The sequence below is a fragment of the Uranotaenia lowii genome, chromosome 2 (genome assembly GCF_029784155.1).
Source record: "Uranotaenia lowii strain MFRU-FL chromosome 2, ASM2978415v1, whole genome shotgun sequence".
Classification (NCBI taxonomy): Eukaryota; Metazoa; Arthropoda; class Insecta; order Diptera; family Culicidae; genus Uranotaenia; species Uranotaenia lowii.
In genome coordinates this window covers 41,010,347-41,028,657 of record NC_073692.1, presented here as the reverse complement: position 1 = coordinate 41,028,657, position 18,311 = coordinate 41,010,347, and the positions used below count along the sequence as shown (strand labels likewise).

Sequence of the window (18,311 nt, the reverse complement as noted above, 5' to 3'; positions counted from 1 at the left end):
TAAACCAGGCAATAATTGATTTTAGTAATGCACCTAGCATCACTGGTGAGGCCGCCAGCAAATCAAAATTTGAGGTTATGGCTGAGGCCAATTTTTCGCCAATACTATCGTCGGTATATACCCTTATAGGTGATTTTCAAATAACTGGATCCTGCAATATCCTGTATGATCCCGTTTCTATCAAAAGTTTTGAAACAAGAATAATCTCAATGACCTCTTTTTGGAATGACATGCATATGGTAACTTAAAAATAAGAATTAATAAAATACAAAAAAAATTCTCAACCATGTTGTGCAGGGTCAATTTGCTACATAGGAATCATCCTTAGCACGAGGGCCGAGCACTTGCACAAGCTAAACTAAGCCGACCGGATGCTGGCACGCGAATGGCTGAGAAGACGCTACCGACATCCACGAGCCGAGAAGCATTAAGTATGCGTGACGCCTCACCGATTATATAGTCCCATATAGACATGTCATAAACTCACTCAAACCATCACATATGATTGTGTGCGAGGCGTTCGGGATAGTACGTAGCCTTTATGTACCATATGTGTCTGCTCCCACAGTTGACTACCACACATCCCCCTTCTACACAATTCGAAAAAAAAAACCTTCATGATGGTGATCATAGTTTCTGTACTCTTCAATACATTTAAGAAACTCTTTCTTAAGTTGGTACACAATACACGTTTTCCAATGAATTGTTTCGTGCTATAACTGATATTGCTTCGACCAGTCTTTTCCTTTCGTAACGCAGCAAGATTCGTTTGTCTTCTCGACAGGGCGAAATATCCGAATAGACTCAAAGGACTTCAAATAACAGAACACATCAAACATGTATGTCCGATACTTTTGTTTCCTCCTGTTTAACATTGCTTTTGAAAGTTTGTGCTGTATTGAATATACACATACACTGAAGGTTGTAGTCCTTCATAATGGTTAGCATTGCTACTGTTCGAAATACGCACCGCAACAACGTACGAATGTTTTTTTTTTTTAACGTTTTCTTCAAATTCAAATTACTAGTGTGTGTATAAGTATCCGTTTCTATTCAAGATGGGCTCACTCAAGAAATCGATATTCGGCTTTCCATAGGCGGAAGTATGACACAACTACAGCTTCACTTGGATTGCACTCTCATTGAGAGGCATTTTTCCTGCTAGTGTGTTAAGTGCCACTTAACAAAGGAGGACTGACTGCTCTTCGTGTTTGCTGCGATTGTATGTGTTTTGTATCTTTGATATTTTTGATCCAATCATGGTGGAACTTAAAGATACAGATACCGCTCTCTCTCTCCCTCTCCTTTTTAAAATTCAAAAATTTTACTTTATGACAGGGTTTCCACATTTGAAAGTTTTTTTTTGTTTATCCTGTACTGCTGGGGTAGGAAAAATCTTCACCGACGATCTGTGAAAAATCCGTATGAATTTAAACTCTAATCATTCTTTTGTGTGTGAATGATTTTCTAACCTTTTCTTTTCAACTTAACAATGCCGAAAAAAAAAATTATTAAGAATTCTGTCTAAGCTACGATTCGCTTGCATTCATCAAGATGTTCTGTTGTTTCAACAGAAGATAATAAAACCCCTCTTTTAGGTATTATCTTATAGCTTGATTGACTACTCACATCAATTCACCCTCTTTTAGGTATTATCTTATATCTCATAAACTTCGTCTTTCAGGCTAGACTATTCTTCGTCAACAAATGATCAATAGACTTCCTTAAACTTTGCGCTAGAGCGAACTTTTTCAACTACTTATTTTCAAAGTAGAATAATTTATGGGATCCCATAACCCCATGGGTAAACTCAAACCATATCAAACCATAGATGCTTTGTACGGATCGGCTTTGCATCTGAATCAGAAAACGATTGTTTTTCCACTCATCCTACTAAGTTTATTTGCAGATTTCTAGACTGTGGAGTATATTAAGGACAAACAAACCCCCAAAAATAATTTCATGTGAATTCAATAAGTTTTGTGCAATGCTAGATAAACCGGTACTCGTCGCAAATATGCCTTATGTCTACACTTAGCGAGCCGGGCAGCCTGTGGAATGGCAACCGTGTATCAACGCGTTCTCGATTGGCTCGAGCTGCGCCATTTTCTCATGTCTCAATACTGTCAATGCGGTTTGCTAATATTCAGCAAGACGGATAGATAAGCGCGGTCAGCTAAATTCACAAGATAAATAAATTTTCTTCTAGCTATACGCTTTTGCAGTATTTCTACGAATCAACGCTTTTCATTACGCACTATGATCATTTCTTGTCTTCTTTCGTTCTTTTCTTCTGAGATGATCCAATTCAACTGAAAATTCTTTTTGGGGATTTCCATCCCTTAGGATAATTCATCTCTTGATGAAAAGTATTCATCAAGAAAGTGAACATAATTACACCTTCCAAGAAACTTAAAAACCAGTTCTATTTGATAATATAAATATCTTTTCTGACGGATTCAATATTTATAAGCTTCATTGCTTTTTTCTTCTATCGTCTTAGGTTTGAAGCTTTTTTTTATAACCGTTAGATTTCGTCTAATATTTCCACCAACACCTCACGGTTTTGAGAAAATATAGAAACATTGCTCGGTGTCCGTTGTTTGTGATTCTTCTTCTTCTTTTCTTCTTCTTGTGAATGGTAATTTACACTTTTGCATCATTTGCTTTGGATTGGTTGTGCTTATATATATATATATATATATATATATATATATATATATATATATATATATATATATATATATATATATATGTATCAGATTGTTGCTTTTGAAAGACGCTGCTTAAGCAAATATGCGTGAGAAATAACTCATCTAACAGTATGTTGGGATGGTTGGGATGGGGAGTATAAATTACACCTATAGTCATGAATCTAAAAACGTTCCATTCCCTCTCACATTCTCTCAATCCATTCCTTTGGTTTGAGCTAGTAGTGGTTTAGCAACTGATAGTATCATGGCTGCAGAAAGTGTGTTGATTGGAATCGGTGATGAATTCACCTACAATGTATAATCAAATTAGATATTAGTTATCGAGCGTTATTGATTTTCCTAAGGTAACCAATTTTAAAGTTAAATGTTTTCACTTAAAAGTTTCCGTCCGTTAGGAAGACACTGTATCAAAACAATAAGCGATGGAAGCGCTGACGAATTTGGGTGATGGTTTTGCATTAGTGCAAGTGGGATGCAGCTATAATTTCACCCAACTTTTGACAGTTCTAAAGGCGTTTTTCTTAAGGAGAGAAAGAATAACTTTTCGCTTCCATCGCCCATAGTGAGCTTTGATTCTTTGTTTTATAAAAACATTCAGTAGTTTCCAGTTTCACGTTTATTTTCGTTTCAGTTTTTTTTCGATTCAAAATTAGGCTACCCAAAACTGCACCCAAGTTTAGATTTTTTCTCTTCCGATAAGTTTTGTTGGATATTCAAAGAAATGTGTTTCTTAACATTTGTAAACAATAATGGCTTACTTGCTCTGATATGTCATTAATCACAAATTTCACCTCAAATATTCATGACCCTTCGGTTAATATTCTCGTATCACAATTTTACACAATGTACGTTCGAAAATCAAAAGCATTCTAAGGTTTCCAATCGCTAAACTGTTTTTTTTTGTTTGAAAATATAAAGCTAGTCGTTTCGCTTAATTCACCTTTAAGAAAGTATATCATCTTCTTTTTTCTATATTTTCATTCATGGAGAAGGCTTTTTTTAGCTTTTTTTTTAAAGAGAAATTTATCTTTCATTTCCTAGTTTAATATTCTTCTGCCATTACGAATTTCTTACTACTTAGGCTTCAGACTGCTACAAAATTCATTCAGCTTGTGCCTTCTTGTTTCACTTCAAGAGTGTTTCATATTCCATTAACATCCTGCTTTTTTTTGACATGTCCATAACCAATAATATTATTTTTACAATTATATCCTGCCCCGAGCATGATTCTCAACTAATGATTTTCAACACACTATCCAAACTATTCTTTTCAAGTTTGATTTTGTAAATTCATTTTCCTTTTCAGTGTATTTTTTGAAGCTTTTAGCGCATCAATGTTACGATACGTTCCCTGCAGACCTTTCCTTAAAAATTCAACTGTTGTTTGCTACAGCTTACGTTTGGTGGGTTGCTGAAACGTTGATACACTACTAGAAAACATCTTACAAGCTTGTTTTTTTTTCTTTTTTTTTTAACATTACCTCTGCACGTTCTTTTCAATATATAAGTCTTAGAACAAAACTATATTTACAGCTTTAGAAAATCACATTTATTCTTTCAGTAAACTCCATTGACTTTACAACTACGGCTTTATATTGTACATGATCTTTTCGTATGTTGACTATCGGTCGAATCCCATATGGAAGAGCATTCATAGGAAGTTTTTTTTTTTAGCTATTGCTGGTTCCGTTTCGAATAATTTCTTGCTTCATTTCAATCAACAACGACTTTTTGATTCTTCTTTCTCTTCTGCTTCTCTTCATCTCTATTACTTTTCCTCAAGCAGTCTCTTCCAGCACTACAAGATTGAACTTCTCCTTTTGCGTCACAATCTATGTTTTAAGTTTATCATCATATCTCACATTTTCTTTCATTATTTTCCCAGTAAGCTTAAACAAACGGACTCTTCGCACGTTTGCTGTTATATTATTCTCAGAATTTTGGCATAGAGGACTCCCAGCATGGCATTTTTTTTGTTTGCTTATTTACTTATTTATTTGTCACATAAGCAGACTCTCAGCACACTTTCAAATTCAAGCCGATCACCCAGCTCGTTCTTTTCTTTTCCATTGATAGTATTTTTTTTTGCTAACAAACTTATTTCCGATGTAGAACTATTTGATCTTTGGAACGAAAACAATCGACTGCAATATAATATCCAATTGAAATTAGCCTCTAAATGATAATTTCTGTTTTCTTTTCTTTTTTTTCCAGCGGACTCTCAACACGCTTATTTTTGAATTTTTGACACGGCGGACTCTCAACGCGCCTTTTGTTTTTTCTACTCCCTTTTGGTTGTCAAGCGGACTCTCGTCACGCATATTTCCTCAAACTTTAACTTTGGTGGACTCTCAGCGCACCTATTTTTTTCTTAAGTTTGACAAGCGGACTCTCAACGCGCTTGTTTGCTCAAACTTTTGTTATGACGGACTCTCAGCGCGCCTTTCTTCTGAGTTTGCCAAGCGGACTCTCAGCGCGCTTGTTTGCTCAAACTTGCCAAAGCGGACTCTCAACGCGCTTTTTGTTGGCATGGAATCTTGGTTTAATTTGCTCTTATTTGTTTTGTTATACTTACTAAGTTTTCGCCAATATTCGTGTTTCCAATATTCCGTAGGTTTGCCTATACACGAATCTATTTAAAAAAAAAGTCCCCCATGTAAGGATGATTCCCATTTTAATAAGCATTCAAACTAAATGTCCTGTCACGGTCGCCAATGTGCAGGGTCAATTTGCTACATAGGAATCATCCTTAGCACGAGGGCCGAGCACTTGCACAAGCTAAACTAAGCCGACCGGATGCTGGCACGCGAATGGCTGAGAAGACGCTACCGACATCCACGAGCCGAGAAGCATTAAGTATGCGTGACGCCTCACCGATTATATAGTCCCATATAGACATGTCATAAACTCACTCAAACCATCACATATGATTGTGTGCGAGGCGTTCGGGATAGTACGTAGCCTTTATGTACCATATGTGTCTGCTCCCACAGTTGACTACCACACACATGTGTCCAAATAATTTAACGTTTGTCCGGAATGACCTCTGAAATGCAAAAATCGAGTATATTGAAAACATAATTGAGTGGAAATACAATCGCCGGAGTAAAAGACGATTCGGTAACGTAGGGTCTAACAGTTGATTGATTGAATTAACAATGAATTATTAAAACTTTGGTAATTGTGAAAAAATTGAATGTTTTGTCTATAATTTCAAATTCATTTTGGCATTTTTGTCAAATTCGTTAAGTTTTCAAAATTGAATTTTTTGCCAATTTAGTTTTCATTGATAAACATTGAAAATTGAAAAAATGAAAATTTGAAACAAAACAACAAAAAATGACAAAATCAGCAAATTTGACAAAATTTGAAAAATTAACATAATTGACAATAAAGAAAAAAGACAAATTAAATGTGAATGTTTACGTTATTCATATTGCGAAAAAACTGACGAAATTGACAAAAATAACGACGTTGACGAAATTAACTAAAATTTATTAAAACGATAAATCTGAAAAATTTGAAAGCAGTAACAAACAACAAAATTGACAAAATGCAACAAATTATTTGAAATTACCGAATTGACAAAATTGATAAAACTGTCAAAATAAACATAATTGATATAGATAACATCAACTGATTATTTTTTCGATATTGCAACCTTTGAATTTTTTGCCATTTTTGTCATTTTTTTTTTAAATTTTTTTGTCATTTTTTTCATTTTTGTCATTTTTGTAATTTTTGTCATTTTTAGTCATTTTTGCCATTTTTGTTATTTTTTTTAATTTTTGTCATTTTTGTCATTTTTGTCATTTTTGTCATTTTTGTCATTTTTGTCATTTTTGTCATTTTTGTCATTTTTGTCATTTTTGTCATTTTTGTCATTTTTGTCATTTTTGTCATTTTTGTCATTTTTGTCATTTTTGTCATTTTTGTCATTTTTGTCATTTTTGTCATTTTTGTCATTTTTGTCATTTTTGTCATTTTTGTCATTTTTGTCATTTTTGTCATTTTTGCCATTTTTGTCATTTTTGTCATATTTGTCATTTTTGTCATTTTTGTCATTTTTGTCATTTTTGTCATTTTTGTCATTTTTGTCATTTTTGTCATTTTTGTCATTTTTGTCATTTTGGTCATTTTTGTCATTTTTGTCATTTTTGTCATTTTTGTCATTTTTGTCATTTTTGTCATTTTTGTCATTTTTGTCATTTTTGTCATTTTTGTCATTTTTGTCATTTTTGTCATTTTTGTCATTTTTGTCATTTTTGTCATTTTTGTCATTTTTGTCATTTTTGTCATTTTTGTCATTTTTGTCATTTTTGTCATTTTTATCATTTTTGTCATTTTTGTCATTTTTGTCATTTTTGTCATTTTTGTCATTTTTGTCATTTTTGTCATTTTTGTCATTTTTGTCATTTTTGTCATTTTTGTCATTTTTGTCATTTTTGTCATTTTTGTCATTTTTGTCATTTTTGTCATTTTTGTCATTTTTGTCATTTTTGTCATTTTTGTCATTTTTGTCATTTTTGTCATTTTTGTCATTTTTGTCATTTTTGTCATTTTTGTCATTTTTGTCATTTTTGTCATTTTTGTCATTTTTGTCATTTTTGTCATTTTTGTCATTTTTGTCATTTTTGTCATTTTTGTCATTTTTGTCATTTTTGTCATTTTTGTCATTTTTGTCATTTTTGTCATTTTTGTCATTTTTGTCATTTTTGTCATTTTTGTCATTTTTGTCTTTTTTGTCATTTTTGTCATTTTTGTCATTTTTGTAATTTTTGTCATTTTTGTCATTTTTGTCATTTTTGTCATTTTTGTCATTTTTGTCATTTTTGTCATTTTTGTCATTTTTGTCATTTTTGTCATTTTTGTCATTTTTGTCATTTTTGTCATTTTTGTCATTTTTTTCATTTTTGTCATTTTTGTCATTTTTGTCATTTTTGTCATTTTTGTCATTTTTGTCATTTTTGTCATTTTTGTCATTTTTGTCATTTTTGTCATTTTTGTCATTTTTGTCATTTTTGTCATTTTTGTCATTTTTGTCATTTTTGTCATTTTTGTCATTTTTGTCATTTTTGCCATTTTTGTCATTTTTGTCATTTTTGTCATTTTTGTCATTTTTGTCATTTTTGTCATTTTTGTCATTTTTGTCATTTTTGTCATTTTTGTCATTTTTGTCATTTTTGTCATTTTTGTCATTTTTGTCATTTTTGTCATTTTTGTCATTTTTGTCATTTTTGTCATTTTTGTCATTTTTGTCATTTTTGTCATTTTTGTCATTTTTGTCATTTTTGTCATTTTTGTCATTTTTGTCATTTTTGTCATTTTTGTCATTTTTGTCATTTTTGTCATTTTTGTCATTTTTGTCATTTTTGTCATTTTTGTCATTTTTGTCATTTTTGTCATTTTTGTCATTTTTGTCATTTTTGTCATTTTTGTCATTTTTGTCATTTTTGTCATTTTTGTCATTTTTGTCATTTTTGTCATTTTTGTCATTTTTGTCATTTTTGTCATTTTTGTCATTTTTGTCATTTTTGTCATTTTTGTCATTTTTGTCATTTTTGTCATTTTTGTTATTGTTGTCATTTTTGTCATTTTTGTCATTTTTGTAATTTTTGTAATTTTTGTAATTTTTGTCATTTTTGTCATTTTTGTCATTTTTGTCATTTTTGTCATTTTTGTCATTTTTGTCATTTTTGTCATTTTTGTCAGTTTTGTCATTTTTGTCATTTTTGTCATTTTTGTCACTTTTGTCATTTTTGTCATTTTTGTCATTTTTGTCATTTTTGTCATTTTTGTCATTTTTGTCATTTTTGTCATTTTTGTCATTTTTGTCATTTTTGTCATTTTTGTCATTTTTGTCATTTTTGTCATTTTTGTCATTTTTAGGAAAAGTTGTCCATTTTTTCTATAAAATGTTTCTGCATACTCTCAATTATGTACAATCTTCGTATATTTAACAGAATGTAAGAAAGGCTTCAATCCACTTTCAATCGGGTTTTTTCGTAATATTTTTCGTTATCTTCAAATATTGGGAAAATATTTGATCGTAGCATAGATTAAAAATTGCAAAAAATCTTTGACCTTCAATCATGAGAACACTTATGAATTACACGTTTATGTCATGTGTTCATTCTCGTTTCCCTATTTCCTTTTTTATTTATTCGAGATTTCTACGAACAATCGGCTAATATGAATTCTTTTATTCAAGTTTTTCACTTCTGCTTAAGTTGATCTCAACTCCAAAATACGAACACAAGTTAGAAAATTTAAATTGTTCCTTTTTTATTGCCGTCAGTCAAGTCTTCTTCGAAGCTCACCAGTTTTCATTCTTTTACCCTTTTTATCTCCATTTCAGAATCCAAAGAAATCCTTCACGGTCTCAATGGGACGTTCAAATCCGGTGAGCTGAATGTCATTATGGGGCCCTCGGGTGCCGGCAAAAGCACCCTGCTCAACATCTTGGCCGACTACGTGTGAGTATTCGATCTTAAAGTTCCTCAGCTTGCTAGAATGGCCGAAAGCCCTCTCAGGTGGCTGTTATGATTATTTGCCGGTGGCGTCTTCCGCCATTTCTGGTTGTAAACGTCTTAGATGGAGAAGATTTACAGCCCGATCTGATTTGGAATGATCGTTGGCTCAGGTTAAGCCTAATTAAAATAGGTGATTTTGAAAAGATTTGAATGATGAATTCGTTAAGGGTAGCGATAATATTATTCAACGAATTTTCTCGGAGACGATGGTCGATTCAAGTTTTTTTTTCTGAATAGGTTATGTTATATAAATTTTAATGAATTGAGGAATTTCTTGAATTCTCAGACAGTTGAAGGTTAACAGTTTCAAAATCTTCCTAACGCTTCGCCAAATTTTTGTCTTTGTCAAGGTCAACCAAAATTTGAATTGATTTTGCAATATTATTGATACGACGACACCCAGTGATTCGAGACGAAAATAAACTGCCTCCGGTACGTAGGAAATATTTGTGTTCGCTTTTTTGCAGACACTAAACCTGTTTTATCAAATTCCAATTCTGGAGTTTGCGTCAAAGGTGTTTTTTATTTATTTTTATGCCTTCTTTAAGCTTTCTTCATCTGGTCGGATGCTAAGGCGTAATCAACTCGTGGATCACAAACTTGAGAGCATGAGTGACTCAGCAAACTTGTTCTAAAAATAATAAAAACATAACCTCAAAATCAAAATAATATTTCTTTGCAATAATTTATTGTTTTTTATGAAATTAAAGCTTATTTTCTTTTGTTTTTACAAATTTTTAAATTTTGTATATGGCATTTTCAGATCGGCGGGTGTTTCGGGCATCGTTCAGGTCAACGGCAAAACCCGACACCACAATAGTCAAAGTTTCAAGAAACTTTCCTGCTACATCCAGCAGCACGACGCCATCCGTCCCTATCTGACCGTTGATGAAGCCATGACGATTGCCACCCATCTGAAGCTCGGATTCAGCGTTTCCCGGGAGGAAAAGCAGAAACTGATCCAGAAGATCCTGTTCATGTTGGGTCTGGAGCAGAAGGGCAGTACCATTTCGAAGGGTCTCTCCGGAGGACAGAAAAAGCGACTGGCGATAGCGCTAGAAATGATAGATAATCCCCCAATTTTGTTCCTGGATGAACCGACCACAGGACTGGACAGTTCGTCCTGTACCCAGTGTATTTCGTTGCTCAAAAGACTGGCCCAAGATGGAAGGACCATCATCTGTACGATCCATACGCCGAGTGCGTTGATCTTCGAAATGTTTGACAAACTTTACACGGTAACGCAGGGTCACTGCTTTTATCAGGGACCTGGTCGGGAATTGTTACCCTTTTTGTCCGATTTGGGTTACCACTGTCCGAGTTATCACAATCCCGCGGATTTCAGTAAGTTACACTCCTGAAAGAATTTAAAAAATCGGAACCACCAAAACTCATTTTTGGTTATTTTTAATTTTTTTTTTCTATTTTTTCTTATCAAACAGTGATGGAGATCGCAGTTGGCGAGTACGGAGCGGACGTTGCCAAAATCATCAAGGCTGCACTGAAAAAGTACTACGAAATCAACATTAACTCTATCAAGATGGAGTTTCTGTTCGATAATGGTGAGTTATCTATCAATAACAAACAAACTGAAATGAGACTTTTAATAGCTGATAACACTGATCCGCAAATGTAATTAAATAAAAATGGACCAAAAAAGCCAAATTTCATGAACTTTGACAGCTGAAAATTCTATTGAAATTTTTTAAGTTTGACAGATTTTGCCAGGTTCATTGATTGAACAGCCTGGATTTGCCCAATCTGGATACGGAACCGGATAAATATGTGTTTTTGAACTTTTATGACAGATTTAAGCATTTTTTGGGCAACGAGCACCCGAGGCGAACTCTAAGGAAAAGTGTAATTTCTAAAATAAATTTCTACGAGGAGAAGTTTTGTAGTTGCTATAGTATTAATTTTTCAGCAAAAAAGTCGACCAGGAAGACCAGGAATCGAACTCGAATTCTCTTATCATCTCTCCGACCCTTCACCAATAGACCAAATGTTCATCGTCCCCTATAAATTGTGCTTATACTGCCCCAGGGGGGGGTCTCATTTTGCCCCTCCAGTTGCTGATTTTCTGCTTTCGGCAAAATATTTTTAAATGAATTTTTAAACGTTTTTATCTAATTTTTCAAGTTTCAGGCAGTTAGGAAATAGACTTTTCTAGTGTATGAACACGAAACAATGATGTAATTTACATATTAAAGCTGTTTTCTATTATTGAATAAGCGTCCTTTTTAAGATGGTCATTATGCCCTTATCTCCCCTACACAGCAAAAAAGTGTTGCGATATTACATCAAAAACGTGCACATAACTTGAGTTGCAAATGATACCTAAGATTATATCTTTTTATATACGATCTAGTACGTAGAATGGATGTAAAAAATACTAAACAAATTCGATGTTTTGTAATACTCAAGTATAAAAAAAAACAAAATGATAGTTGCTGACCGAATTTCAGGGATGTTATCATTTAAAAATATGCCTTGAAACAAATTGGTGGCAAATATTTAACAATCCAATTAAGTGGTAATATGATACCCACGCTTTTGAACCCAACCAAGATAAACTTTCCGTATAGCATTTAATTGCAAAATCTGATGGAAAATGGAGGTGAAAATTCAATGTTTGTACTAAATTTCCAACTAAATGATGAATTCAAGATTCGATTTTGAATTGATTTTAATGGAAACTGTTTTCAGATTTTGCGTTACATGTTTTAAAATCTTATCAAGTATTCTGATTGTGTTTTGTGTACAAACAAAGTTCTTCGAGAAACAATCGTTGGCTCAAAATTTGGATCGTTCTGGGTATTGATTTTTTTTAAATAATTTTCTTAAGTTATAATTCCTATCTGCTAAATATCAGCATATGAAGCTGCGTCTTCTGTTGAACAGCATTATTAAGTTTGCCTACAAAAAAGGATTTGAAGAATAAATTACTAGTCTAAATACTTCACCATTCTTCAGATAAATAAAAAACTGGAATTTTTTGCGGTTAAAAAAATAAGCCACTTATCGAAAAATGTAAAAATAATTGGAACTCCTTTTTATTGGCTTGAATTTATTCATAAAATTTAACATTTTTCAAAGTTATTTGAAAACATTTTTGACTATTTACGATTCTCACCATATTATTGGGAAAAGATAACTCGGATTTGATATCGGAATATATCGGAATTTTCTCCGGGAAATATAATCGCTCAATCTAAAATAGAAAAAAAAAAACAAATTTATAAATAGGATATTTATTCATTGTTGTTACAAACTATCGACCCATGTATTTTGTACTTAATTTAGAAATCTGATATCGGAATATGAACTTATAAGTTGGGAATTAAAAGTTCTAATCAATAAAATAAAAGTTCACAAACTTCTAAATCAGAAATCCTACTTGTGAATTGCAAAATATGAATTCTTAGTACTGAGTTCTTAACTATTTAATTTCAAATTATGTACAAAATTTCAGGATCGACTTGCTTTCACCATGATTATGTTCCACCAAAATTTAAACATAAACTTTCCACAATATAATGTCTCATTTTGAGATGAAGTAAAGTTATTCAAGTGGAGGTACAGAAAATATGCTTAAGATAAATTAATTATGATTATTTGCCGAAGTATGTATTTGGATTCAGAATTGTAATTCAGATTCATATAATTAAACCATAGCTCGAAAAAAATCATTTAGGAAATCAGAACCAAAATATTTAGAATTTTCTCAATAAGCGATGGAGCATGGAATTAACTTCAATACGCACATATATTCTGCAGGAATAAAATTTAAGTATGAATTTAGAATTTCAATACTGATGGAAACCTAACCAAAGCCTGATCATAGAATTAAAAAAATACTCACCTTGATTTCCGATCACCTCTTAAAACTTTCTTCTGATTCCAGAGGGGAAAAAATGAGCATTTTTTAAATAAAATTAATATTTCGAGCGTTTTGCTCGAGTTGTTTTTTTTTTTAAATAATGATATAACTTACCGATCAAACAAATATTTGTCAGCTTCACAATCGGTTTAAATTTTTACGAGCCATCCTAAAAAAAAATAACAGCTTCGTTGAATATTACAAAGAATGATGTGATATTACACTACGCGACATGCTCAAAAAGTGTACATTATTAAGAGGTTAAAAGGCATACAAATATGCAGTGTTTCTTGAAACCGACAACTACATCGTGAACCATGATCGTGTTAATTACATTTTTTATGGGTATCAAAACGTTTGTAAAAATTTATGACACATAAATGCAAGTGATTAAATAATATGCTGAATATATGTTCTCGAATTGGTGGAAAAAGAAAAAAAAAATCGGAAATGGTTTTGATTATTCAAAACATTACTTTCTGCTCTTCAAGCATTAAAGCTCTCAAGACCTCTTAAAAAGTGAGGCAAAGTAGAGCAAAAAATCGAATAATTTTCAAAAAGGCAAAAGTCATTAAAAACAATTTGAAAAAATTTCTCCATAGTTTCTCCTTTTCCGGAACGACCCAATCGAAGTGCGCATACTTCAGCCGCGCCTTCAAGTGCTTCGGCGTCAGCATCGGCATCTTCCGGGAACTTTTTCCTCCTAGGTCCTAGACCCTTCTCCGCCAACCGTCGCTGAACCGTCCGGGAACTCATAGATAAGTTCAGCTTGTCTCTGATCTGCTTGGACGCTTTAAAAGGGTCCTTTTGCCCGGCCCGCTTGATTGCCGAATCGTCCTTCGGCGTCGTTTTGCGGGGGCGGCCGGTCAGTTCCCGTTTGCCGGTGCTGTGAAGCGCGTTGAAAACGAAAGTTTTCGATCTTCCTAAGTAGTCGGCAATCTCGCGTTGGCTTTTGCCAGTCCTTTGTACAGATTTTGGATGATCGCTCGCTGGATCTCCGTGCAGTGCTGTGCCCGACCCATCGCTTTTTTGCTGAAAACAGAGTAGGAGGAAAGAAATCTTTATTTTTTGTTTATTTTCATGATTTACATGATTAATTTTATGGGAAATACTTACCAGGACACGAAAATGGACAAACAACACCGAAAACAACACCTTTTCTTCAAATCTAGAGCGCTGAAAATGCCGGAACAGCCGAACCGATGAGCTGGTCTTATTTTATGACGCGACTTTTTTCACCCTCTGACAGCTTTCTGGTCGAGTAGAACAAACGGGTTGCTTTGATTGCAACAAACGTGCAGTACACGCTAACTTTTGGCTACCCCTTAACGAATACTTTTGACCCGTTATTCAATAAGACTGGGAGAACTCCTTTTAAAGGATACACACGCTGTACCCTTTAAGGGGTACTCAGCTTGATAACGCTTGCACCGGATGAAATTTACACCTTATTTCAAACGCAGCGGATGAAAATTACCGCTTATTCCAAAAGCTTCCGTATGGTGGAAATTAAAGGTTCTGTTAATAAGAATGTTCCCCGGAAAATAAATTAAAACGAAATGTTTTATTTCATTTTGTTTATTGAGATGCCAATTATTTTTAAATTTGGATTCACTGGAATAACTTTGTTTATATTGATAGAAGGTACTCTGCTGAAATGAAATGAATGAATATAAATACGGAATGAATACAATTCAAATTTTAACAATTACAACTTACCACAACATCTCTCATCAGGCCAAATTCAACGCTTTTAATGTAACGCATCTAAAACTGCCCTTTTTGAAGGGAATCGAGCCTTTTAAAATAAGGGGTAATATTGATCCGATATAATGACCCGTTATTTGACAGATCATGGGGGTTCTCAATAACGGGTCAATTTTACGCCTTTAAGGGGTAGCCAAAAGTTAGCGTGTATACAAAGTTGACAATAAGTGCTTGCCGCTAGGTGTCGCATATTATTATATTTGAATTGCCAGTTTAAAGGTGATTTGAATATTTTGCATTAGAACGGTCCTATTCTATTGTCCGACAGTGTAGTGCCGTTGCTCGCTCTTATTAACGAAAAATTAAAAGAATAAAACGTCACTTCCATCTGTACCGTTGAGCCGTCAACACGTACGCCGGAGCATCGTATCGTTGCTGTGTACCTGCAGGAACATTTTAAATTATTTATTTTATTCTTACCTGTTTTCCATCAGCACTTTTCAGTGCTAAAATTATTTTCATTTTCTTTTATTCATATTTTCTCTTTTCTTTCCAGCATGGGGAAGTCATCGGCCGGCTCAAGAGCTGGTAGAAAGCGAATTGCCGAAACTAATTCAGGTCCATCGCCCAAAAAAGTTGAAATTTCCAATTCATTCGATGTCCTTCATAACATCGGTGATGAGGAAATATTCATATTTACTTCTGATAAGAGTACTAAGAAACCTTCTTCTTCTTATACTCTTAAAAACGAAAAGGTTCCACCAATTACGGTCACGATTCCTGACTTCAATGCCTTTCGGAAAGAAATCGTCACTTCCGTCAAGGATGTGAAGATTTCTTTTCAGATCGGTCGAAGGGGAACTGCTCGTATATTGGCAGAATCTTTTAATGATTTTCAAAAAATTTTAAATTATTTGAATAATAAAAAACATCAATTTTTTACTTACGACACTAGAAGTGATCGTCCTTTTAAAGTTGTACTTCGTGGTCTCACCGGCGATCAGACACCGGATGAGATCACAACTGAATTAAATTCCTTGTTAGGTTTTTCTCCAATTCAAGTAATTCAAATGAGGAAAAGAACCAACACGAATAATATCAGTAGTGTTGGTTTTGCTCCTGAGCTTTATTTGATCCATTTTAAAAAGGATCAAGTTAACAATTTGCAAATTCTTGAAAAGGCTCGTCTTATGTTTCATTGTCGAGTCAAATTCGAACCTTTTCGAAAATCTTCAATCAATTTCCTTCAAAATATTACGCAATGTCGTCGTTGTCAAGCTTTTTGTCACGGCACTAAAAATTGTAGAATGAATGCCAGATGCATGCTTTGCGGCTCATTCGATCATGAAAAATCTAAATGCCTTTTTGGTGGTGATAAACCACAAACAGAATTTTTCAAGTGTGCGAATTGCGCAGGTAATCACTCCTCGAATTTCATAGACTGTCCCGTTAGGGCAAAAATTATTGCTTCTAGAAAAAATCCTAAATTTGTCAGGAAAGTTTCTTCTCCTCCTTCCTCTTTTTCGTCTTCACACGTCAGGCCGGCAAACAATCTGCCTGTTCGCGGTCAGCCTCGGTCTACATTGGAATCACGGCTGGGTAATACCCGAAGTGCTTTTAATGTTACCTGTGCTGATTCTGCGCCACAGACTCGTTGTTTATCGTTCTCAGAGGTGGTTGAAAATGGGTTGCCCTCTCCAGGCATAACTAATAAAAATGGGAAAAAACCAAGTCTCAACGTTCATGCGAAGGCTTGGGAAAATCCCCGAAATTCAAATACTTTTTCTTCTCCTTCATTTTCTGATCCTAACAACTTTGTTGATTTGGGTGAGATTACTGAGGAAAAATTAAAATTTTTGCATCAAAATTTAATGGAAATGATGCAACTTATGTTGAAAGCAAATTCAATGTTTGAAGCTTTCCAAACTTCTTTTAATTATGCTAACAAAATTATTATGACTTTACGATTCCCTCATGGATCCAAATAGATGTTTAAATATTATGAATTGGAATGCTAGATCTTTGCTGGCTAACCAAGATGAATTCTTTTTATTTTTGAAAACTCAAAACATACATATTGCTGCCATCACTGAAACTTTTTTAAAGCCAGACAATAACTTGAAAAGCAATGCTTTCTTTAAAATTTTACGAAATGATCGACTTGATCGACAAGGTGGGGGTGTAGCTATTGTCATCAATAGTCGTCTCAAATTTAGACTTCTTCCTTCTTTCAATACAAAAGTCTTAGAAACAATTGGAATTGAATTAGAAACTTCTATGGGGAAAATTATATTTATTGCCGCATATTTGCCTTTTCAATGCAGCGGTGAACAGAAAAATTTTTTGAAGGGAGATTTACAAAAAACTCACCAGAAATAAATCTAAATTTTTTATTATTGGTGACTTTAATGCAAAACACCGATCTTGGAATAATATTTCATCAAATTCAAATGGGAATATTTTATTTAATGACTGCTCTGCAGGTTATTATACTGTTGAATATCCTAATGGGCATACTTGTTTCTCTTCGATTAGAAATCCTTCCACAATTGATTTGGTTCTAACGGATTTAGGCGAGCATTGTAGTCAATTAGTTACTCATGCGGACCTCGATTCAGACCACCTTCCAGTAACTTTCTCTTTATCCCAAAGTCCCATTGAAAACCCTTTAAAATCAACTTTTAACTTTCAAAAAGCTGACTGGGAGCGATATAGGAATTTTATTGAACGTAATTTAGATGTAAACGTTCCACTTAATTCAATAGAAGATATTGATTTGGCTGTAGAAAATTTGACAACTTCAATAGTCAATGCTAATGCCGCTTCAATACCCAAAGTTAAACATAAATTTAATCAACCTTTAATTGATGATGATCTTCAGTTTTTGATACGACTGAAAAACATTCGTCGACGCCAATATCAACGTACTAGGGATCCTTATTTGAAATTTATTTATTGCGACCTTCAAAAAGAGATCAAACGTCGTTTAAATTTCATTCGTAATGAAAATTTTGCCAAAGCAGTAGAGGACATAAAACCCTACTCAAAGCCATTTTGGAAATTAACTAAAATTCTGAAAAAGCCCCAGAAGCCAATTCCTACTTTGAAAGATGGGAATAAACTTCTTTTAACTAATGCAGAAAAAGCTCGAATATTAGCCCAACAATTTGAGTCTGCTCATGATTTTAATTTAAACGTTGTTAGTCCAATTGATGCTCAAATTTCCCTTGAATTTGATGATATTCTTTCTAAACAAAATGTATTTGAAAGTTCTTGTGAGACAAATATTGATGAACTTAAATTGATTTTCAAAAAATTTAAAAATATGAAAGCTCCAGGGGAAGATGGGATTTTCTATATTCTTATTAAAAAGTTGCCTGAAAGCACTTTAAATTTTTTAGTTAAAATCTTCAACAAATGTTTTCATTTGGCTTATTTTCCCAATAAATGGAAAAATGCCAAAGTAACTCCAATTTT

At 33.4% G+C, this 18,311-nt stretch overlaps 1 protein-coding gene across 1 annotated transcript in view; it reads left to right on the top strand.

The window, feature by feature from the left end:
• The window catches only part of LOC129741306 (ATP-binding cassette sub-family G member 1-like), a 188,419-nt gene that overhangs the window by 53,601 nt on the left and 116,507 nt on the right, over nt 1–18,311 (top strand). Inside the window, 3 exon segments of the mRNA XM_055733029.1 lie at nt 9,073–9,190; nt 10,011–10,591; nt 10,690–10,809. Of these exon segments, the coding sequence (XP_055589004.1) occupies nt 9,073–9,190; nt 10,011–10,591; nt 10,690–10,809 (819 nt within the window).